We start from the raw sequence: 22,995 nt of genomic DNA, 5'->3' as shown, positions 1-22,995 counted from the left end.
AGGAGGCTTGCTTGCTAGGGAAATAGCGCACAAGGCTTGGGAGACAAACGCACAACCGGGCAGCGAGAAAATGGTCAAACGGAGGCTTAAAACCCCATGAGTCAATACCCAAGGCGAATTAGTCCTGGGGTCGAGCGAGTTGAGATGAGTCCCGAGTATGCCTGGTGATAGGAGAAAGCCTCTTGGTGGAGGCATTGGTGGCATACCCACGAAAGACGTGCTGCCTAACCATGCCATGGCGAGGAACTATACAATGCGCGCGGGCGGAGTGTAACTCAGCCAAAGGTGGAGCTGCGCCGTCCTCTGGTGGTGTCATGTGCATTTCCGCGAAGAAGTTTGCCAGCCAGTAAAAGTGGGAAGCTCCATGCCGTCTCGTCCGCAGGTACCATAGACGCCTTGAAAGGCTGTGCAACCAGTCCCGGATGTCAAAGTGGTGAGCTAGGTACCTGTGTAGCTTCCGAGGGAGTATCGCTGCGGGGTCTGTCTCGATATCACGAGGTAATTGGTCTCGCATTCGCACCACAAGCTCTGGGCTGAACCAAAAGGAAAGGCGTACATGAGGGAGACGGTGGATTGGGTAGATGAGGCCAGCAATCCCAACTTCTGGAAGGCGGATTTTGGCCCGTGCCAAGTCAGTCGAGGCTGCCTGGGCTATGCCCGTCGCCGCAGTTTACCGACAAGGCTGACTCCTTTAGAGCCGGGCGGAACAATTATTCTCCAACCGCTGTTTCTTGTGGTGGTTCAGCAACTTTTTAGACCATCATAGGCGAGGACTAGGACAACGTGCGGTGATGTAAGTGGTCCTTTCCTGAGCCTCGAGGCCTGTAACTAAGCCAGTCCCAGGCTGTACGGGGTATATGGATCATTTGGATCCTTTAGCTCCTTGCGCAAACACAAACAATGCTGGGGCAGGAGGATCGAGGAAGTGAGGACAGTCGATTCAACTGTGAAATGAATTCATTGGGCTCTTATCGGTCGTCCTGAGCCATTGTGTAGAACATTGACAGCTAGACAGGCCAGTTCGGCAAACAGTCAGTCTGCTCGCTGAATTTGCGGCCTCCCGGACTCCGGGAATGGTCTGGTCATACGACCACCTCGCATTGCGGGGACTGCCATCTTCGCAAGAAAAGGGCGGCTTGTGATTCTGCTAATGATCCCCAACTCCGTCTTCAAACTTTTTAGTCCTCTTCCTCCTCGTCACCCTCCACAGCGGTCTGCGCAATACGGTCCAGATCTCGTGCACCGGCTTGGGTTATTCTTCGTCCACCCTTTCCGCTACCGCCTTCTTCATCCTCATCAATCTTCTCCAAAATGCCTAACTCCTCGAGAGCTTGCATGACTTTGCGATCAACTGCGCCAGACGCGTTGACGTGGTGCGAGGGTCGAGAACCGCGATTCTTTGTGCTGCCGTGGACTTTTCGGAGACGGCCGACGCCGACGGACTTCCGCAGGTAGACATGTCGGGCGACTGAGGCAGCTCTCACGTAGAACCAGTCGGCAGATTGGGGAGGGAGTTCGTTTGAGTGCGAGGTTTTGACTGTGTCAACCCAACCTGCAGAGCGAGTATTATCAGTATCTTCTCCAAGAAATATTTTTTCGAGTGTGCAATTCATCTTTCCAAGCACCCGATTCAGGTTCCGGGAGAGAAGTGGTGAAGTGCTGGAGCTGGGCCGTACCTGGTACACGGATTTTCCCTTGTCGCTTCAAAAATGCTGCATATGCCTCGATGAATTTTTGTGCCTGCGTGATCCGCATCGTCAGCCCATGCTTTCCTCATTGAATCCGATGTTCAGAAGTGCCGGGCCCAAACGTGAGATCCCTCCTCCTTTCACAACGGCTCTTGGACTACCATCCAAGGAAGGGTTTCGGGTCGAACTCACATCGACATCTCGAACGGTAACGCCACCCATGATTGCAAGTGTCGAGACAGCCCGTCTCAGCAATCACGATCGTGGATTTAGGAAAGGTGGGAGATTGTCGTTTGGTGTCGTCGTCAAAATCTTGAAGTTCGCATCTACACTTGGCACCGAAAAGTTGTGGGCTGAAAATGTGCCAAGAGTTACATGCCAGTCTTGGCGCGTTTGTCATGAGGGGCAGGTTCACCGGGATACCTGCGTGACCTGCTACTGCTATTTTTGCTTTTGTTTCCGGTCGCCATCTATTATTCCGGACCAGTTTGATATTATATATACGCCTTCCGCCGCAAGCAGTATAGACGGACTCGATCCTATGGTACAAAACACACAGGTCTAGAGGCTAGAATGACTAGGAGAAGAAAAAGTCTCAAGGGCTGTGCAACCAAAATCCTGTCCTTAAGCAATGCCGACCCTTTCAGTTGCCGCAAGCAATATTTCCCAACGGGCTGTCATCGCTTCGTAGAGTGAGCGGGAACATTTCTCGTATGATCGCCGGGACTTCAAAGAGTCAGGGCCGCCGTGGCGCAAGCGATAGCCCCGATGTGTAACAAAGATCTCTTGGAAAGCGAATCGTCAATCGCGGTATAGTTTCATCTGTGCCTGCCACTTACATGAGGCTCAGTCGCGCCCACCACCGGATAAGATCGTGAGTCTCACAGTTCTCGATTGTGCCCTTCTGGGCATATGCTTTGGAATCTTCTTCCTCGTCTCTCGTTGCCGCATTCGCTCTGCGATGTAACTCGTCATTTGTCTGCTTCATCACCCCAAATGTGAAGGGCACAACGCTAGCGAGAGCCCCGTTGCAGCCAAAAGCAGTCGTTGCTGGAGCTTCGATTCCGCTGGCAGCCGCCTCGCTGTGTACAACCAAGATCCACTGGCAAGCAGAGCGAAAAAAGGGCCTGCTTTCTTTCCAATGTTGTAAGCTTCCTGCCATTGGCGGGCGAGATGTGGAAATTTCGTCGCCGGTCTCTGGGAAGAGATAGATGTCAGAGAAGCTGCATTTGTAAAGTTGGCTGGCGCTGGCAAGGCCGCTGGCGGCGATGGCAGCAGAAGCGCGGGGATGGTCACATATGAGATGCTGAGACTGGCGCCGAAGAATATGGCTGAGGATGTTATTCCGAGGGCGGTACCCAGGTTTACAGTGTTCTGTTTCGACGACATATTGAGAGACACTATCGTCATCGATATAGGCTGAGAGGCTGACTCGTGTAGTTGGTACTTGTGTGTCACCCCTCCAGTCACAAATACTGTCCTTGGAATTAAGACTGCATTCGAGAGACCCAAGTTGATATGATGCTCGAAGCCAGATGCCAGTTATTCTGAGTAAAATATTGTTAATGTAGAAGCCTGAGGTATCCAAAAAGCAGCCCTCAGGAGGGTCCCGATATAGCCGGATGGTCGATGCTTGTAGGAATCACGGTGCTCTTATGAGATCATGATGGAGCGACGACCTGCAAGGATGTATAGAGTACGCTGTCACATCACCTTTCGTAAATGCTCGATTCGGAGATCTCGTGTAAATGATACAGGATGTCATAGTGTGAACAAGATGAATATCGCGTCAAAGGATACGCCAAAGGGTTTGTTTTGGCGGGCTAATAGCCTGCAGACTATCCCCAATTTGCTTTGAGATGGACCTATCGAAGGAACCCCTGTCGTATGGTCCTAAGGGGCACGAAGCAGGGCCGGTGGGCTAACTGTTCACCCAGCGATGTACTCCATCGCTGTAGCGAGCATCCCGGATGCAGATGAAATCAGCACAGGCACAAATAACATACTTCATGATCTATCATCATGCTCTGAACCCACTGACAACGCCAACATTATCTATCATCCTACCGTCATGAGTGAATGTGAGAAAGCACAGGTCTAGGGACCAAGTGAATGGTCGCTATCGTCACTCGTGCTCGTCACTCATGCACTGATTGACAGCCATTTATAAAGGGCCCAGACCTTGGGTAGCAGCTGTGGCTAATCGACTTGTTTGACGAGTTTGTTCTAGGTGACTGTACAGGCGCCGCCTAGACCCATCTCAACCATAACTGTCTACACAGCCAGACTTTAACGTTGTCGAAACGGTCAAAGGTTTTGGCCGGCTGAGTGAAGACGAGCACTATAAAGGATCCATGGATCTGTATGGGATATGGAGTGACCTCCTTAGGTTGTTCAAGAACGAATATTGGTTCCGGATGTGGACAGCACAAGAACTGATTTTGGTAAGGAAGGTTCTATTAACACGACTATTTCTCGATATCTGGCGAGATTGTTAATGCATTCTATATCTGGTATATGAATCATATGGGCTACGGGATGTGGTGTCGAGGTGACGATCGCAGCACTCTTGTCGATTCCGCCATTGATATTGCGACGCAAGCGTACGCTACGACGAGAGTGAATCAAACTGCCAAGCGTGGAGGTAAGGTCTTCGATCTGCTTTTGATCTGCTGGCTAGTGTACGCCACAGACTGACTACCGTCCCCAATGACAAAATATTTGCACTCGCTGGTCTGGCGCCAATCCCTCCCAATATACTGGGCTACAAACCCACGGCAGAGATAGAGTTCGAGCGGAGCGCTGTGCGTCTCATTGAGTCAACAGGCGCTCTGGATTGTTTTCAACCGCCTCAGTACCAATGGACCTACTATTAGAAGAAGGTCATCTGCGCAGTCATCTGCCAGAAACGTGCACAATGACTATGACCGTTTGCCGAAACTGGCATCCTCGAGTCTAGACTGGTCAATCTACTTCAAGAGCACAGGGATGATTTTCTTGGCCGATCGATTGAATTTGCTGCCGCTGTACCGTGCCGCACGCTCAATGGCTGCATCCATCAAGTACACAGGCCCGAGGCTCCTGGTGTCTGGCTTTCGCTGCGGCGTCGTCGCACCACATGTCGGTGAATGTTACGAACGGCCTCTGATCTTCAACTCCGGCATGATAAAGGCTTGAAGCGACTCGGCAAACGTCACTTTCGACGACCCATTGATGTCCAATGGCTATCTACCACGCTAAACTTCGCTTCATTGTGGCGCTGACGGGTGGAATCGGCGTCACAGCAGAAGGTGCATATTTCTTGATGAAGAGCCGCGAAGACTATCCTCGCAATGAATATCTGTTCATGTACTAATGACAATCAAAGGTGCAAGATGAGAAGGAGTTTACCGCATATTGTGCCCCGGATATTGTCGACATCATGAGTACTATGACGAAGATTGTATGCAAGGGTTGCCGCACAGTACGAGTATATGGTTAGGCGAGATTGTATCCTTCGACGATTCATTGTCCTGGAAGACGGGGAATTCGGCTTCGCTCCTCCTACAGCGATGGCTGGGGATTTGGTCTGTGTTCTAATGGGAGGCCGGACACCCTTTGTGTCAGGCACTGGGAAACGAGTGCGGACATCGCGAAGTTGACGGGGTAAAACCCCGCGCCAGCGTTCAGAGGAGCGAACCGACGCCCGAAGGAGACGGTTGTTTTCAGCTGGTCGGCGATGCGTATATTGAAGGGTTGATGGACAGTTCTGCGTTGACGGATGCCAAGGAGACGGTAGATTTCGTCTTAGTGTGAGTATTTAGGATAATTTTCTAAGTGAAGTGTGGGAAATTGCACGCATGACGTCGGAAGGTTTACCATAAGGTTGGCGGTTTCTATAAGAGGAAGACGAAGGACTAAGTTTTTTGATGCGACCGCGAGTGCCTGCTTGTTTAGGAATTTATACACGGTAAGGAGAAAAGCCATTGGCTGATTCCTCACAGAGCTAACCCTTTTGGTTCATTATCGCGACAATGGACGCGGTCGATACACAGCCGCAATGAGGCACAAACCCAACAGGCTACCAACTGCGTTCGCATTGGGTGACCACACCTATTACTTGTGGTATCAGAAGAAGAGTGATTTCTAGCACCAGGTCCATATCGAGAGTATATAGCAATGATGCTTCAGACCTTCAGCACCTTCTGCATCAACCTGCAAGATCGCCAGACATATCCACCAGAACCAGAATACCTTCCAATCACTTGGTCTGAATTCCTCTTGGCCACCCAACAATTGAAAAGGGCAGCACCAGCGCCAGACAGTTTTGCCAACCACATCTCTCACCATGGGTCTCTCGGCATTCGAGATCTTGGACATCCTCGAGCTCATCTACTTTGTCCCTGCCCTGATAGCTTCGGGTTATGTCGTCTATAAGCACGGTCATCGCAAACGACTCGGCTGGAGATTCCTCCTTATGATCTGCCTATTCCGACTGATCGGCGCCATCACTTCTCTTATTGATGTCAGGCATCCATCCAGTGGCTTGACCATCACTTACGATATCATGAACAGCTTTGGGTTGTCGGCAATCATCTCCACAGCCTTAGCTCTCTTGGATCGCGTCGAGGACGGCATGGGACCACACGGTCTGCCACATCAGGTCTTCCAGCTCCTCCACCTCCCAAGTATTGTCGGTATCATCCTCAGCGTTATCGGGAGCACGAATCTTTTCAGCAATAGTCACTCTGATGTCTCCGCTGGCTTTACCGAACTCAAAGCAGCCGTGTGCCTATTCTTAGTTGTGTTCGTCGCCGATATCCTCATCGCCGGACATTGCTTCTTAAAGATCACTCACATCTTACCTGGAGAACGACGGCTGTTGTTTGCAGTTGCCCTGGCTCTGCCCTTCATGGCGGTCCGCATGATCTTCTCCATTCTGTGCGTCTTCGCCAATGACCCCAAATGGTTCAGCTCTTGGAGCCTGGAGTGGACTGCCATCCTTGTTCACGGCATATTGGGCGTTCTTATGGAGGCCATCATTGTCACGATATTCATCGTGGCTGGCCTAACCACGGTACCAGCAGTACTGCCACTGGCGCATGAAGGCAAAGTTACCTACGATCTGGGCGCCCGGAGCGTCTAGTCAGAGATGATTTAATGGCTCAGCTGGGGCAGCTGCAATCAAATTGAAGCGAAAGGCGTTCTTCCGGAGGTCGGCTTGTCATCCAGAGTGCAATGCAGGGTGTTAAGGGACAATCTAGGGATCTGAGAATCGGAAGGATTTGTTAGGTGCAAATAGCAAGTCTCCTGCGGCTAGTTTGTTACCTCGAGGAATATCGAAATATAATACTTTATTTGACCTTGCCCTCGCCCTCGATTAAGGTCTCATGAGTGATTCGATGGAAGCTTGTCGAGGTCGAAGAAGGTACAGAGAGCAAGCTTGATGCTTCGAAGCGGGCATTTAACGAGGTTGTCGCCGATTGGTCAATCTTGCAAACCACGCCGAGTGCCGCAGAGGGACCAGATTTCCACCACGTCTGAGGACAAGTTGTCTGCTCAGTAACCACCACCTGGCTAGACACCTCACAACTTGAAGAGCTCCTTATCCTCCCTTCTGACCAAACTGTGCGTACATTATCCTCATTTCCGATTCGGTATGGACGTCATCCTATACCGATCAAGACAATAAAAAACCTCGCACATTGTCGGCAAATCTCCCTCCCAGTGCCCTCGCTCCGCACTATTCGTCCCCTCCACTCCACAGTCGGGCCTACGCTCCTTTGTCGCTGCCTTGAAGTCCAGACCGAGAGTTGCATGCACGAGACTCGGGGACTGTGATTCAAGATGTCGCAACAATATCCTCAGCAATATCCCCAGCAAGGCGTGCCTGGGCAGGATGGGTACGGTCAGCAGCCACCGCAACCACCGGCGGGTCAAAATTATGACAACTACGAAACCAACAATCCGCCAGGAGTGCAACCAGGACCTGCTCCTGGTCCGGCTCATGCTGGTCGAAAGAAGCGTGCCTACGCAGGACAAGCCTATGAGTTTGGTGCTGGAGCGAATGCTGCGCTTGGAGGACAACAACAGGCTGGTGGCGCATACTCTGGGTACTCCGTTCAACAAGATGCAGCGGGCTATCCGCAGGGAGGTTATCAACAGAATCCTGCGGCTGTGCAACAGACCGCAACACCTCTATATCCTGGCCAAGAGCCACCAGCTGCGATGGGAGGTTATCAACCTCCCGCTCCGGCCTACCCTGCGCCTGGTGGTGTAGGAGGCATGACCCAACAGTTTGGCGAGATGGACATCTCGCAAAAGCCGCCTGTCGCCGCTGCACCACAGCAGGCACAACGTGCTCCAGTCTTGAACCAGCTTTACCCGACCGATCTCTCAAACCAACCATTCAATGTCGCGGAGCTGGACTTTCCACCTCCGCCAGTGATTCTCCCTCCTAACGTATGGAATCTGCCCCCCTATTTCTGTATCAGAAGCTAAATATCTAAACAGACAAGTGTAACACCCTCGCCTTTCGCTAACTGCCCACCGAAATTTGTGCGGTCGACGCTGAACGCGATCCCCACCACTCATTCCTTGCTCAAAAAGTCTAAACTTCCGTTCGCCCTCGTCATCCAACCATACACATCTCTACACGACGTCGAAGATCCCGTGCCAGTAGTGCCCGATCAGGTGATTTCCCGATGCAGAAGATGTCGGTCGTATATCAATCCGTTCGTCACTTTCCTGGACCACGGGCACCGATGGAGATGTAATATGTGCAACCTTACAAACGATGTACCGCAAGCCTTTGACTGGGACGCAGCCGCGCAGAAAAGCCTCGACAGATGGCAGAGACCAGATCTGAATCATGCAGTCGTTGAGTTCATTGCGCCTCAGGAATACATGGTCCGGCCCCCACAACCGCTTGTTTATTTATTCTTGCTCGACGTAAGTTATGCGGCCGTGTCGAGTGGACTCCTGGCGACGACGGCAAGATGTATCCGAGAGAGCTTGGATCGAATACCCAACGCAGATCGACGCACGCGCCTGGGTTTTATCGCAGTTGATTCGAGTTTGCATTTCTTCAATATCCCTCGGGACGGAACTGAGAATGCCCAGACAAGCATGCTAGTCGTGAGCGACCTTGAAGAGGCGTTCTTGCCCACCCCAGCCGACTTACTGGTGACTTTGACCGAATGTCGTGAAAACATCGAGAATTTCTTGGATAAGCTTCAAGAGATGTTCCAGAACACCCAGAACGGCGCATCTGCCATGGGATCTGCACTTCGAGCTGGACATAAGCTTATCGGACCGGTCGGTGGGAAGATGACGGTCGTGACCGCCTCGATCCCCAACATCGGCCATGGTAAACTCGAAATGCGCGAGGACAAGAAGCTCCTCGGTACATCAAAGGAAAGCAGCCTGCTGCAGACGGGGAACAGCTTCTACAAGAGCTTTGCTGTCGAATGTTCGAAACAACAAATCTCAGTGGATATGTTCCTGTTTTCCTCACAGTACCAGGACGTGGCATCGCTGAGCAATTTGCCCAGATACACCGGCGGCCAAACTTATTTCTATCCTGGTTGGAATGCTGCCAGAGAGGAGGACGCCATGAAGTTTGCCAAAGAGTTTTCTGACTATTTGTCGTCAGAGATCGGGCTGGAGGCTGTTCTCCGTGTTCGAGCGACGACAGGATTGCGGATGAGTACCTTCTACGGCAATTTCTTCAACCGTAGCTCGGATCTTTGTGCATTCCCAGCATTCCCACGAGATCAGAGTTACGTTGTGGAGGTAGCAATCGATGAGACCATCACGAAGCCAGTTGTGTGTATGCAGACAGCCGTCCTTCACACTACATGCAACGGTGAACGACGAATCCGCGTCATGACCCTCGCACTACCCACAACGCAGCAACTGGCCGACGTCTACGCCTCGGCCGACCAGCAAGCTATCACCGAGTATTTCAGCCACAAAGCCGTGGAGCGCGTCCTAAACAGTGGGCTAGACAGTGCCCGGGACATGATTCAGAACAAACTGGTCGAGCTTCTGGCTACATACAAGAAGGAGCTCGCAGGAGGCAGTATGGGCGGAGGTGGGCTCCAATTCCCCGCCAACCTTCGAGGCCTGCCTGTGCTTTTCCTTGCCTTGGTCAAGAACTTGGGTCTCAGGAGATCGTCACAAATACCCAGCGACATGCGATCAGCAGCTCTGTGTTTGCTATCAACACTGCCCCTCCCATTATTGATTCAGTACATCTATCCCAAAATGTTTTCTCTGCACGACATGCCAGATGACGCAGGGACGGTGGATGAGAAGACCGGCGAAATCATCCTGCCGCCACCGATCAACCTATCATCTGAGAGGATCGTGCCGTATGGATTGTATCTGATTGATGACGGCCAAACGCAGTTCCTTTGGGTTGGACGAGATGCTGTGCCCCAGTTGATACTTGACGTCTTCGGACTGTCAGATAAGAGTCAACTCAAAGTGGGCAAGCAACGACTCCCTGAGTTGGACAACGACTTCAGCGAGCGTGTGAGGGCCGTCGTCTCCAAGAGCCGTGACCACAAATCCAAGGGGGTAGGTAGCATTGTGGTGCCACATCTCTACGTTGTGAAAGAGGATGGCGAACCAGGATTGAGGCTTTGGGCGCAAACGATGCTTGTGGAAGACCGAGCAGATCAAGGAGTGAGCTTGCAGCAATGGATGGGGATGATGCGCGAGAAGGTACAGTCATGATTGAAGATTCTCTTGTACTGGGTGTGGATTGCTAACCCCTTGGGATGCAGGTCATGCAATAATCACCACGGCCCGAAGACGAGTAAGCCTCTGGGCGACCACAGCAACAGGAGGTCAGGCCTCCTTGAGATCGAGCAGAAAAGATCATGCTTTCTGATTGCTGAAGAGATACAAGGAAAGGTTGAATGACGCACTCAATTACTTGTGGGCACACCATGTACACAATAAACTTGGGCTAGATAGCAAGGCTCGTTCCGCTTTGACCTATCGGGTCGTCAGTGATCAGGATGATGAATGAGGCCACGGGCCAGACGGGCTATTTCTAGCTTTGGAGCAGTTCATGGCCTGCGGCAACAAGAAACAGATGAAACGCTGATCCGACACGCTCAAACAAGGCAAATGGGTGGGTAGAGGCTGTCACAGGATGGCCGCCCCCGTCCAGGCCATGGATGGAAGGGGTTAAGCTGGCCGCTGAGGGGCCGCTCAGGGCCGCTTAGGGCTAGTGAGGCCGCTATATTCTGCTTAGCCCCGCCTAGTGAGCCATTGCCAGCGCCTATTCATCCAAACGTCCTTCAATTCGACCGCTGCGTGAATGGGGATTCGATCCTGGGTGTGAATGCCAGCTGCTTCGCTCTCCCTCAATGTGATACACACCTTTTGATCACCTTGCGGCACCATCTTGTTGCAGACCTTTTTTGTTCTCGTTCTTCTTTGTTCCTCGTTCCATCAACTCCCTCATTGTTGAGACATCCTGCCCCCGTCCAACTGCAACGTGGTCGCTGCGCAAACTCCCGAGCTGCACAACCCCGCCATTGCAACTCTGTGCACCCTCCCAATTCACCAAGAGACCTTTACCGCCCTGAAGACTGCAGATAAGGCTTGAGCCTCGCAGGCGAGAAGCTGCACCAAGAAACAATTCCGTACGCCGCCTTCGCTCTGTTTGTTGTCGCATACCGTAAGGAATGTGGAATTTGACCGCCTGCAGCAGTTAGCACCACTCCACAACCCTCCCTTCCGCGGCGGCGCAGTTCATCTGTCCTGCAGAGGTGTCTTTTGCTTGCCAGCATCGACCTCTTACCACCTTGAGCGCACCCAACCGCCTCGACTCAAGCACAGGATTCACGTTCAGACACCCCAGCGGCCACTGTGAAACAGCGCAGACAGGCGGAGCCAACTTCGACTAGGGCCCACGCGCAAGCGAGTTGTTACCCTCTTCCACTTCCAATCCCCAAGGCCGCAACCTCACCCGCACCTTCATTCCGTCGAGCTGAACCAGAAAAGCGAGAACCCCCCGTGGTCGCAGGACAGTTGCCCGCGTTACTTTGGATATCCCATAAGACTTCGGAGGCAGGGACACGTGCTCGATTGCTCATCTGTAGATCCAACAAGGACATATTGTGACGTGCCGGAAACATGGGACAGCCACAGCAGCAAACTGCACCATCAGGAGGCTCCCGAAAGATCTCGTTCAACGTCTCTGATCAGTACGATATCCAGGATGTCATTGGAGAGGGTGCTTATGGTGTCGTCTGGTAAGTTTGTCATGTTTCAATTTTCGAACGCACCGACTGACTCCCCGAAGCTCTGCCCTGCACAAGCCATCTGGTCAAAAAGTGGCAATCAAGAAGATCACTCCATTCGACCATTCCATGTTCTGCTTGCGCACGTTACGAGAAATGAAGCTGCTACGATACTTCAACCACGAGAACATCATCTCCATTCTCGACATTCAGAAGCCACGAAATTACGAGTCTTTCTCCGAGGTCTATCTCATTCAGGTTGGTCTCAGAGCACCAGGGGCAGTGGGCTAAACTATTGATACTTCTTGTACAGGAACTCATGGAAACGGATATGCACCGCGTGATTAGAACCCAAGATCTCTCTGACGATCACTGCCAGTATTTCATCTATCAGACCCTGCGCGCCCTCAAGGCCATGCACTCTGCGAACGTTCTTCATCGAGACTTGAAACCGTCAAATCTGCTACTCAATGCCAACTGCGATCTCAAAGTCTGCGATTTCGGCCTGGCTAGGTCCGCAGCTTCAACCGACGACAACTCAGGATTCATGACTGAATATGTTGCGACAAGATGGTACCGTGCTCCCGAAATCATGCTCACATTCAAGGAATACACCAAGGCCATCGATGTGTGGAGCGTTGGCTGTATACTTGCAGAGATGTTGAGCGGCAAGCCCTTGTTTCCCGGCAAAGACTGTGTGTACCACTCCTCCCGTTGCCATGGACAGTGCTGACTGCCTTCTAGATCACCACCAGCTCACCCTAATATTGGATGTCCTCGGTACTCCGACAATGGAAGACTATTATGGCATCAAGTCCCGACGCGCGCGTGAATACATTCGGTCGTTGCCCTTCAAAAAGAAAATCCCACTGAAAGCACTCTTTCCCAAGACCTCGGACTTGGCATTGGATTTGTTGGAGAAATTGTTAGCGTTCAATCCAGTCAAGCGCATTACCGTTGAAGAAGCCCTCAAGCATCCGTACCTCGAACCATACCACGACCCCGACGACGAACCGACCGCGGAGCCTATTCCTGAAGAGTTCTTCGACTTTGATAGGAATAAGGATCAGCTCAGCAAGGAGGAGTTGAAGGCGTTGATTTGGAATGAAATCATGCGATGAACACGACAAGGTCGAGTTTTGGGTCCGCAGCCAGCTTGCAAGAACGGAGGGAGCAGTAAGGCAGAGTCAGAACTTTTCGGGCTGAGTGAAACAATGTGCAGGAAGGGGCCAATGACCGGGCGATGAGGGCAGTTTTCAAATAGAGCCAAGGGCTTACGCGAATGTCTAGACATAATGTGATGGCAGGTCCGGGCTTCTCTGGTACGACAAAAACCATGCCAACAGGTCACAGCAATCCCATCCTTGTGCTTGGATGAGAGAGATGGGAGATGGGTTGCCCCAGCAAGCATTCGCATGTTTCGTCACAGTTGAAGTGAAATGCACGAATTGAAATGAACGGATAGAGATCAGATCAATGCAGAATCCAGACCATACGGCTCTCCGCTTCTTTCTGTACAAGATATTTCCTCCTTGTTCTTGCTGTTTCGTCCTTTTCGTCATCTTGTCGACTGTCGACTCAATGTCGAGATACTTCAGACATAGGCGACTGTGCCATCGAAGAACGGACGGATAGTATCGAGCACGGAGTACAGCTGGTGAGACAGCGATAGAGACACTGCAGGACAGTAGCGCTCCTGCCCCTCTCTGGGTGTCCATGTGTATAAAACACTCCTGCATAAAGCTCTCGCCATACCTCGGCTACCCGCGCGGGTGTTCCAGACAGAGAGGCCTTTGCATGTCCTTTTAGCACCCGAAGGGTTCCCCAACACCCCCATATGATCCCCACGCACCTCCCTCAAATCTCCAGATTCATATACTATATGTCACGATAACACCGTGAAAATTGCTCCCCAAAATTCAGAGCATCGCGAAAAATACACCTCGTCAGTGTGGCCGAGTGGTTAAGGCGTGTGACTTGAATTTTCCACAAAAAAAAACAACTCTCGCAGTGGTTTTTCCTAGCAAAATTTCAATGCCATCACATCTCTTCGGAGGCACAGGTTCGAACCCTGTCGCTGACGTCTTACACTTTTTTGGCTCCTTTTTAATATACCACCGGCATATCTGCATGCATGCATGGGCTTTGTCGTGGATTAGGGGGCTTTTTGTTTTTGGGCGGGTTGCGGAGGGTGTGCTGAGAAGAAAGAGGAGACCCGCCGCCCGCCCGGGGGGGGGGGGGGGGAGGAGGGGGTTCGTTTCATCTTGTCGTCCTTTTTCGAACTTGAGGAGCAACAGGAGGAAGGGGTGCGCTGGTCTCTCGCCTTGGGAAGTAGTTACTCTGTAATAATGTAATATCGCTTCACGGTGATTGAACTGGGCTCGGCTGTGTATGTACACGAGGTACCAAGGTAACGTTAGCATCCGTGAAGGTCACCTTCCTTCAGGGTGCAACGACCTGTATCCTCTCAACCCTGCTAAGCTGCATCCCATACTATCGTTCAGGCAGCACGCACGGAGGATAGGAATCACGGGTGTCCTAGCCGAATCCTTTCTGATGTCTGGACCCTCACTCTCTAGCTATGTATGTACAATCTCTCGGGTCTCGAGCAGGGACAGTGGTCTCCTGCAAGCAGTTCAACCACAGACCCTCAATTCCAATCGTTCTCGAATATCCACGCATGCGATCCGCACCAAACCCCCTCCCTTCGCCCACCTACTGATCATCAATAACGTGCAAATACTTCTTTGCCTCCTTCTTCTCCCTGGCCGTTGCTGGCGGCAAATCATAGTAGGAGCTGCTCCGATAGTCTTGCAGGTACAAATACGTCAAATCCCTCAACTCTGCCGGCTCAATTCCCAGGTCTTTGAACGTCTTTGCCCCCTTCTCGACCGTCTGATCCAGTGACTCTTGTTCCAGTTGATCCGCTGTCATGATTGGCCACCAAATGACTTTGTTCAGGTAATAAAGAATGGGCTTGAGGAGGGCTTTGGGCACGTCAATGTGGCGGCGTTCCTTGAGGATTTCCCTGTCGACCAACTCGGCGATTTCGCGCATGCTGTAGTTTGTGGGGCCGTAGAGCTCAAAGGTCTCGCCCGCGGTCGTATCATCGTAGCCAATCTTTTCCAGGGCCATTCCGATGTCGATGGCCTAGCATCGTAGAGTCAGAGCCGTGGAAGAATTGTTGGGAGCATGAAGGCGGACTTACATGAACCGGGTTGAAACGTTCCTGCATGTTATTCACGGTGATCAAATTGGTGACGCCGGCAAGGCGATGCAAAAGGGTGTCTTCAAAGCCGAAGCAGGGTGCCGGTCGAACGATGGTGGTCTCGGGGAAGAGTTGCCTTGCAACTTGCTCTCCTCTCGCCTGTAAGAAGCGTCAGTAACCGTCGTGCTCTCCGCGTCCCCGGACGTTCTGACCTTTGACCTGAAGAACTCGGATGGTGAGTCAATGTCGGCGTTGTACGACGAGAGGTGAATGAACCTGTCAACGTCGTATTTGGCAACAGCTTCAGCTATTCTTTCCACGCCCTCAACGTTGACATCCCACAGACTGAAGTTTTTAGTCGGGTAATTCTTGCCAATCAGGTTGAACACAATGTCAGAATGTCGCACACTCTCCTCAATCGACTCTGTGTTCCTCAGGTCGAACTCCATGAATGAAACCCTTCCCAGGTCGCCGGTGGGCTTCAAATGTCTCTTTGCCATATCGTCTCTGTATGGGACGACAACCTGGCATCCTCTCTTCGCAAGCCGCTGCACGATGTATCTTCCGAGGAACCCATTTGCACCAAACACAGTAACCGTATAGCCTCCTAACGATGACCTCCCTCCTGCGTGTTTTATAATCGGTTTGCCCGTCCTCGTGATAGCGATGTCTTGGTTGTATCCTCGTCGGAAGGATTTAGGTTTTAGTGACGACCGAGCTGCGCGCAGCGCGAGGGTAGAGGGTTGGCAGGTGTGCATCTTGCAACGCAGTGCCCGACAGAAGCCTTTGCAGGCAATCGAGCGTCGGTGCAGGTCAGAGTCGAAGGAGGTGACAGTCGCAGCGTGGGAGGAGCTTCAATGCAGTTCGACCTCCGACAGCTCCACTGCATCAAGTGTCGTGAAGCTTGGCAACAAGCAATACGGAGCTTGGGAGTTAAAGGCACTATTAATTACGAGCACTTGCGCCGCTTTAAAGGCGCCTCTCATCCTCCCTTTCAAGTCATCTGCTCACCATCCATTTACACCCACAACCCTCTTTTCTATTCAATCATGCTTCCCATTCCTACACCGGACGGAGATTCCACGTTATGACATACGTAATTCTCGACAATCTGTAAGGCTTTCCACCGGTACAGTTGAAATCTTGGGGCGAAACCTTAGTGCTGAAAATCACTCCGCTCGAGGCAAAGTGAGGCTGGCGCGGGACAATCTACTGCTCACCCCCAACCGGTCTGTGAGGCACCTCGCCAGCCTGATGTTGGCCAGCGTGATGGCACTTCGCTAGCGAGCCTTGGAGAGCCTAGATACATCCCGCTCTATGAGACGATTCGATGATGGCTTTCTTCATCTCCATCAGAACGTTTGCTGGTGTCTCATTCTTCTCAACCGGTGATCGGGCTCGGACAGCTGTCCAACGCAGAGGATGCAGTGGCTTCGCACCACCACTCTTTTGATTTGCTGCGCTTTGCGGGCTCTTAAGGCTGTCGCGCAGTGCGAAGTTTCGATCTACACTATCTTACGCGATGGCGACTCATGGACCTACTGTTCCCCCTTCGCCCTGGTCCGGACTGTCACGGTCGACGCAAATGGATGTGTTTACACGACCTTAGACAACTCTTACGACGTGGGCGCCGTCTTCACAACGATCAATGATGGGTGCATAGGTGAAGCGGCTTGTTATCGCGGTCAAAGACTGATGAATTTGGCTAACTTTGGACTACTGTCCAGGCGGGATCTACATGGTTGCTACTGGCTACAATAAGACGGCCGTTTTCGATGCAGATTGTTCAAACGCTTTTGGTCACCGTAAGTACTCCTAATCGTGATCCAATCATTACGATCCGAGAGCACCTCCGTGAGTCGTTCAGACATTGCCTTCTAAACCTCTGCAGTCTTGACGGTAGACCCGAATTATACCGACGTATGCATGGTGCCGGTGCAGTGGCCGGGCCACGGCAATCCCAGTTCAAACATTGGCGGAGTGGTGTGTCTTTGTGACGGTGTCTCCTCTTGGTCAACGACAAGCACAGCGCATTTCACCAATCCAGCGTACCCGACATCCGTATCAGAAAGCACCAGCTACCTGACCGTCTTCATTAACGAAGCCTGGGTCTCCAGTGTGGAAGCGGTCCCAACGGAAACTCTAGCGACAAATACTGTTTCCACGACTTCGCCGTCGTCCACTTCCTCTTCCTCCTCCCCCTCCCCCACAAGCGCTTCAGCAAGTTCCACCAGCGACTCCGATGGAGGCAACGCGCTCCAGGCGACCAGCAACAAGATCGCATTAGGTGTTGGGATTGGCATTGGACTGCCGGCGCTCTTGGTGGCGATCATTGGCGTATGCATGAAAAGGAGACACTAGTTGACCAAGCCACCGTATAGCCGATACGCGTTATTATGACGTTGTGGAGGTAGTTATCATACCTACCTCTGGCACATGATTGGAAGTGGACATGAAGTCGAAGGGCCAGGTGGGCACCTATACTCTCCAAGTATATAGTGTGGGCAGGGACTGGAAGACACAACCCTGAACGCCTCTGGTGTACATTGAAGAACTAATATAGACCATAGCAGTGTAGAACCTGCTTGAACGGTGTCGGCCTAATACCAGTGCTGATTCTATAGACACGTCATAGTTTGACAGCTAGAGTGGTCAGATTGAGAGCGACTAGACCATGGGTCCTCCATCGAGCCCTGATCCGCTCAACGACCCCCTTGCCATCCAGAGCGAGGTCGGTCGGCGACTTAGGCACATAGTCAAGATACATTCTGCCAAACGGTGCGAGGACACTCTATGTTCGGCCGACGTAACAGATCAATAGAAGTTGGCCTTGGGACTCTGAGGGCGCGGGAGCATGTTCAGGCGATCCTCGACAGCAGAGAATACTTCTTATGCATCTGGCACACGGCTGCCCTATGCCAGATAGTGTTATGGTAGCTAGGCCCATACGACCGCAGCCATCAGCTTACAAATAGAGACAACATATATAATTGCTGGAAGAGGGAAGGACAAATAGCATTGACCCAGACGCCCATGGCACACTTCGTCCCTAGGGACAGTCCGTTCACACCTTGAGCACATTGACCCCTTCTCGCACCACGGTCAATTCCAGACTTTCGGTCGGCAAAATAAGTGCGCAGCTCATAATGGCAAGGGAGGCCCAGACCCGCCAGTTTCGCAAACCCATAGTTCGTCTGACGTGTCGCATGAGGAAGAAAAAGGTATTGAACCACATCAAATGGTTGTGCGTGTGCCCTACACCTGTCACCGATCGGCGATTCCATTGAGCAGCGTACTAAATCCCCATGTCCAGGTCGGATGAGACTTCACGACCAGAAAGCACCGAACCGTCCGGGGAAAGTACAGCAACTCTGCTGAAAGACGTGGTAACAGGTCGGCTATTCCAGGCAGGTGGTCCCTTGACGTCTCTGTATGCCATGCCTTCCCATTGACTCGCAATGATCTATCAGGTTCGTCATATCATATCATGTAGAGACTTGCTCACTTTGCAGTAGATGATGGACTTTCAACACAAGTTGAGAACAGGCCTGCAACAAGGCAACTTCTCGGCCGGAAAACGTTCTGCCCAACAGCTCGCGAACTTGGAGCTGCTAAGCCAACTTCCGAAGTCAGCAACGAAGGTTTCTTTTGCGTGACTAGATGGCAGGAAGCGAGATGGGCACCAACAGACCCAGAAAACCTCCAGAGCGGACGGGCCACACGACAATGGAAGCCAGCACGGACGAGGATCATACAGAGAGCGGACCGTGTGGATTGCCCAAGGCGTGCGTGATCCTGTGGCACAGGGAATCACCCACAAGATATCTGAACCTTGAAATGCATCAAAGCCGGATATCGGGAAGATAGCAAACGTCAACTTCTCAGAGAGTCGATGTTGGATACACCAGTCAGACTTCCATTACTGTGCCCTGCAATTCATACTCGGTAGTATATCGATCTTGCCAATGGAACAATGTTCAGCCGGGTAACTCCAGTGGTCAGAACAATCGATAGTTACAAGTTCAGTCAAGGAAGAAACCTTGATATATTTTTACAAGACTCTCGAGCGCCGGAGAGCAGAGTGTAATGTTGGTTGGTCTTGTTCGGTCGTGTGTCAGGAATATAGGAACAAAGGGATGCACAAGCGGCAAGGTAACTAGAGGGTAACCGTATATCATTTCCCGAATGTGACATCTCCGTCTCTTGACGATCGTATATTGCTGCGATGATGGCTCCCGAGGTAACAGCATTACCAAATAAAGCCGTGGGTATGTGTAGGTACCTTGGAGGGAACAATCTGAAGTCAAGGCCCCTTCCTACAGTCCCTTTCGACTCTGGGTCTTCTCATTTCATTGCACTTGCTGCACCGCTTAGGACGAAAAGACTGTTCTTGACCATGGCGTTTTGATCCCCACTGCACCATTACGACACAGTTTGTCGCGACGACTGGCGATTTGAGAGAATTCGATATTTTTCGGCAGTCTTGACGCGGGCCTTCTTTCCCCAGATCAATAGTGGAATGGGAAGAAGGAAGATAGCAAGGGCGATCATGGCGAGGCACACAAAGAGGTTCTGGATCCCAAGTGCAGAACGCCAGGGGCTCAAGGAGAACATTATGACGATGGACAGTCCGTTTCTGACGAAGACGACGGCGACGAGCGCATCACCAACGATCTGCCAGCTCAGTCAGTAATGATCATTAAACTTGAGCAGGTTAGGTGGATGGTAAGCTCACATCCTGATAACAGTCGGTCAGGTACGCCAGGGCGGCATCTCCAATTATGACGAATCCGAATCCGAACACGGCGAATCCGATGGTAAGCGCTGGCCAAGCCAGATCCTGAAGAATCTTGCATCAGTACCACTAATAACAGGTGTCAGGGGAGGTCCTTACGTGTGCCAGTCCCAGTCCCACAATCAAGATGCCGCCGACATTGAGGACTGCTGCTGGTACGGACATGTAGAGACGCATCTCCGGTTCAAAGACTCCTCGGTTTCTTCTCGCCAGCCAGCTGATCAGTCGGTCGTTGAGCGGTCCTCCTAGGATACTGCCCAGTGCGCAGCCCACAAATGGGGCAATGGACATCAGACCAAGGCTTGACGCACTGAAGTTATAAGGCGGATAGATGATGGTCGAAGAAACCACGGAGACAATCACAGCATACCAAGCCACCAAGCATCCATATGTCAGAGCCGTATAGGCGACGGCGGGGAATGTGCAAAGAATGACAAATGGCTGATAGAAATGGTGGCTGACCGACGCTTCTGTCCTGGTGAACAGCGCCATTCGCTGCCGGTATGATCGCGGCTTGATATCGACCTGACGGACGTGGTAATCGTCTTGTTCCATAAACACCAGGGGGTTCTTGTTGGATTTGTCAGTCGCAAAAACTTCGGTCTGGTCTGTTGCTGTCGGGGGGTGGCCAGCTATCTCGGGGATGTACTTGGATTCCTCGAACAACGCCCCGACAAGGAGGACGTTAACACCCAAGAAGATAGCGCACCACCACCATATCCATCGCCAGCCTTGCGCATCCACCACGTACCCGGCGGCAACAGGGCCTAGGAAGGAGCCTGCGGCCTGCACGAGCAAGAAGATGGCACTCATGGTGGCATGCTGATGCACGAAGAACAGATCGGCAATGGTAACCTGGACGAGCGTTTCGCTGAGGGCGCCTCCGAGACCGGATATCAGGCTCACAGCGATCATTTCGCCGCGCGTGTTCATCTTGGCCGACCATACTGCCGAGGCAAACTGCACGGCGCAGCTCAGGAGGTATATTGGCCGGCGGCCATATTTGTGGACAAACGGGATGAAAAGCACACACCCAATGGCGAGACCTGCAAAGCCGACGGCCGACGCGATTGTGAAGGTGGAGTATGTAATGTGCAGCTCTACCGTGTATGGGCCGTACGCAACCGAGGAGATATCCAGGAGTACGAAGGTGAAGAGGACGAAGACGTTGGCCAATGCGAAATTGAGCGCCTTGCGCCATTTGGACCAGTTCTTCAACAAAAGTGAGCAGAGCGCGTGGAGGTGTGAGGGTTGGTACAAACTCACCAAGGGATCGTTTGGATCAGCTGTTGGGACAGGATGGAGGACGATCTCTGACGACGATTTCTGTACTTTGTGCGGCAGAGAGGGAATAGTCAGCTGGTGATGGAAAGGACTCCCGGGGTAGTTTGTGAGGAACTCACGGTCATGAAGCAAGACAGTCCCAGGAGGGAGGTCTGCCTGCACTCCTATCTCTGCGATTGCACTGCTGTCACTCATCGTGGCCTTGGCTCTCTCGACAGCGTCAAGTTGTTCTATCTGTGTTGACTGCGAGATAGAGGGGTAGAGACCTCCTCGCGACAATGCAAGAAGTATTTATGTCTTCCTGGACATCTTCGAATAATCACCACGCTCGGTAAGCAGATCTGGACCGTACGTCTTCATAGATACCCTGACGACCTTGATTACCCCATATAGATTGGCATATCGTCTATCGCCGTCCATGGGGAAGTGGGACCGGGAGATTTGGACCAGGCTGTCCAATCATGTCGCACTTAATGCCCCGGTCCGCGTATTTCGGCTCTATCCCTAGTTTAAGCCTTCTAAGGTTGGGCTGCTATCGGTCATTGACCGATGAACAGGGAACGCCATCTCCTCGAAAGGGGAATGCAGATAACACTCCGGTATCTGCAGTGGCGAAGATATAGTGATCTCTCGATGGCTAGCCTCTTAGCAATCACAACCAGCCGACTTCACCTGGAACCGTTGCGGAATTATTGCGCTCTTTCGAAGAGCCAGCGCCAAACTGACAGACAGACGGAAGTGGTTGAACCAGGCCTAGAAGACCAAAAGCACAGAGTGCTGGGATCATGAACGCGGAATGTGGCAGAGGAAATAGTCACCCAGATCTCATTGGCAGACATATCAAGGTTATCCGCGTCGGCAGCAACGACACAGGTATTCCCACCACCCGGTCCAAGCTCATCACCGATTGACAAACTTGAGCTGGGTCCATCGCTGGCCCTTCTGCGCAATGTGAGGGCTATCAGCTCCCTCCAACTCGGCCATGACCGGTTGACTCGCCTCCCTGGTGGACGAAACCCATTCCACGTCGATGCTCTCGTGACCCCTACTCATAACACCATCTCGACCGAGGGTCTGGAACTTCAGATCAGCTGGTCCGATCAGCACCTGCATGTCGAAGTCGGCACGGAGGTACTCGGGACCGACGTTATACCAGTGCCGGTTCTTCCTTTTCATGTCTTGTGGGAGCTGAGACTCGACCTTGCACACGAGCTGTGCTCCGGAATTGTTCAGGCTGCTGGGAAGTTGCTCTGGCGGCAGACTCGACATGACAATCTGCGATTGCCAAGGGACATGTTCGCTTCCCGGCTGGATTTTCATCGAATACCGTTGCTTGATGCCGTTCTGTACTGAGACCTTCTGGCCCTGTTCGGCTCTCAGCTTCCAGCTTCGACGCTTATTCTCGGTGGGATATCGCTATCCAGACGTACCTTTACAACGAACCAGTCTATCTGCTTCTCCACCCATATCTTCTTGTCCCTGGGATCAATGATGACGGGTTGGCCAAGATGGTACCTCGGGTCGTATTCTCGCCTCACCACGACCCCGTATGAGTTTCGACAGTATCTTTCCTTGTACACAGACCGGTTTGATTTGATCTGCTGCACTCGATCCAGGACCAGTCCGTGGCAAACTGCCAGTTGGGGCTTGGGGACCCGGAGGATTTGCAGATCTTTCGCATTCGGCGACTGACTTGTTCCGCCCTTGTAGCGAGCCATGAGTCTTTTCTGAAGGTATGGCGAACTCCCAAGACCGCCAGACAACACCATATAAGTGATA

General features: G+C 52.1%; 6 protein-coding genes and 1 non-coding gene across 7 annotated transcripts; 5 read left to right on the top strand and 2 right to left on the bottom strand.

Moving 5' to 3' along the window:
• Positions 1 to 1,178: 1,178 nt before the first annotated feature.
• Positions 1,179 to 1,910, bottom strand: PV07_07842 (40S ribosomal protein S19; the record flags this gene model as incomplete). The annotated part of the gene is made up of 3 exons (XM_016394956.1): positions 1,179 to 1,552; positions 1,677 to 1,740; positions 1,881 to 1,910. The coding sequence occupies 3 exons, from the start codon at positions 1,908 to 1,910 to the stop codon at positions 1,179 to 1,181; spliced, it is 468 nt and encodes a 155-aa protein (XP_016248375.1).
• Positions 1,911 to 5,888: 3,978 nt separating this feature from the next.
• Positions 5,889 to 6,813, top strand: PV07_07841 (uncharacterized protein; the record flags this gene model as incomplete). Its single annotated transcript, XM_016394955.1, has 1 exon — positions 5,889 to 6,813. Exon 1 carries the CDS (start codon positions 6,016 to 6,018, stop codon positions 6,811 to 6,813), a length of 798 nt encoding a protein of 265 aa, XP_016248374.1. The 5' UTR covers positions 5,889 to 6,015.
• Positions 6,814 to 7,514: 701 nt separating this feature from the next.
• On the top strand, positions 7,515 to 10,471 carry PV07_07840 (protein transporter SEC24; the record flags this gene model as incomplete). Its single annotated transcript, XM_016394954.1, has 3 exons — positions 7,515 to 8,129; positions 8,181 to 10,397; positions 10,460 to 10,471. 3 exons carry the CDS (start codon positions 7,515 to 7,517, stop codon positions 10,469 to 10,471), a joined length of 2,844 nt encoding a protein of 947 aa, XP_016248373.1.
• A 1,351-nt stretch (positions 10,472 to 11,822) lies between these two features.
• PV07_07839 (mitogen-activated protein kinase) lies at positions 11,823 to 13,050 on the top strand (the record flags this gene model as incomplete). Its single annotated transcript, XM_016394953.1, has 4 exons — positions 11,823 to 11,941; positions 11,992 to 12,187; positions 12,243 to 12,624; positions 12,674 to 13,050. 4 exons carry the CDS (start codon positions 11,823 to 11,825, stop codon positions 13,048 to 13,050), a joined length of 1,074 nt encoding a protein of 357 aa, XP_016248372.1.
• Positions 13,051 to 13,874: 824 nt separating this feature from the next.
• Positions 13,875 to 14,012, top strand: PV07_07838. The gene has a single exon. It is a non-coding gene; the product is annotated as a tRNA-Ser (tRNA).
• Positions 14,013 to 14,271: 259 nt separating this feature from the next.
• On the bottom strand, positions 14,272 to 16,047 carry PV07_07837 (uncharacterized protein). The gene is made up of 3 exons (XM_016394952.1): positions 15,350 to 16,047; positions 15,138 to 15,296; positions 14,272 to 15,079 (listed from the first exon to the last, which is right to left on the bottom strand). The coding sequence occupies exons 1-3, from the start codon at positions 15,893 to 15,895 to the stop codon at positions 14,645 to 14,647; spliced, it is 1,140 nt and encodes a 379-aa protein (XP_016248371.1). The 5' UTR covers positions 15,896 to 16,047; the 3' UTR covers positions 14,272 to 14,644.
• Positions 16,048 to 16,135: 88 nt separating this feature from the next.
• On the top strand, positions 16,136 to 17,747 carry PV07_07836 (uncharacterized protein). The gene is made up of 3 exons (XM_016394951.1): positions 16,136 to 16,800; positions 16,865 to 16,942; positions 17,029 to 17,747. The coding sequence occupies exons 1-3, from the start codon at positions 16,560 to 16,562 to the stop codon at positions 17,496 to 17,498; spliced, it is 789 nt and encodes a 262-aa protein (XP_016248370.1). The 5' UTR covers positions 16,136 to 16,559; the 3' UTR covers positions 17,499 to 17,747.
• The last annotated feature ends 5,248 nt before the right edge of the window (positions 17,748 to 22,995 follow it).

This window comes from Cladophialophora immunda, assembly GCF_000835495.1.
Source record: "Cladophialophora immunda strain CBS 83496 unplaced genomic scaffold supercont1.4, whole genome shotgun sequence".
In the NCBI taxonomy this organism is placed as follows: Eukaryota; Fungi; Ascomycota; class Eurotiomycetes; order Chaetothyriales; family Herpotrichiellaceae; genus Cladophialophora; species Cladophialophora immunda.
The sequence above is the reverse complement of the archived record's forward strand: the minus strand, read 5'-3'. Positions and strand labels throughout refer to the sequence as shown.

Bases quoted from the DNA above. Each gene is read 5' to 3' on its own strand.
- PV07_07837 (XM_016394952.1), bottom strand. From the start codon at position 15,895: ATGCACACCTGCCAACCCTCTACCCTCGCGCTGCGCGCAGCTCGGTCG. The intron at 15,297-15,349 runs GTCAGAACGTCC...CGCTTCTTACAG, and splicing joins CCGAGTTCTTCAGGTCAAAG to GCGAGAGGAGAGCAAGTTGC. The intron at 15,080-15,137 runs GTAAGTCCGCCT...CTACGATGCTAG, and splicing joins AACGTTTCAACCCGGTTCAT to GCCATCGACATCGGAATGGC.
- PV07_07836 (XM_016394951.1), top strand. From the start codon at position 16,560: ATGCAGTGGCTTCGCACCACCACTCTTTTGATTTGCTGCGCTTTGCGG. The intron at 16,801-16,864 runs GTGAAGCGGCTT...ACTACTGTCCAG, and splicing joins GATCAATGATGGGTGCATAG to GCGGGATCTACATGGTTGCT. The intron at 16,943-17,028 runs GTAAGTACTCCT...AAACCTCTGCAG, and splicing joins TTCAAACGCTTTTGGTCACC to TCTTGACGGTAGACCCGAAT.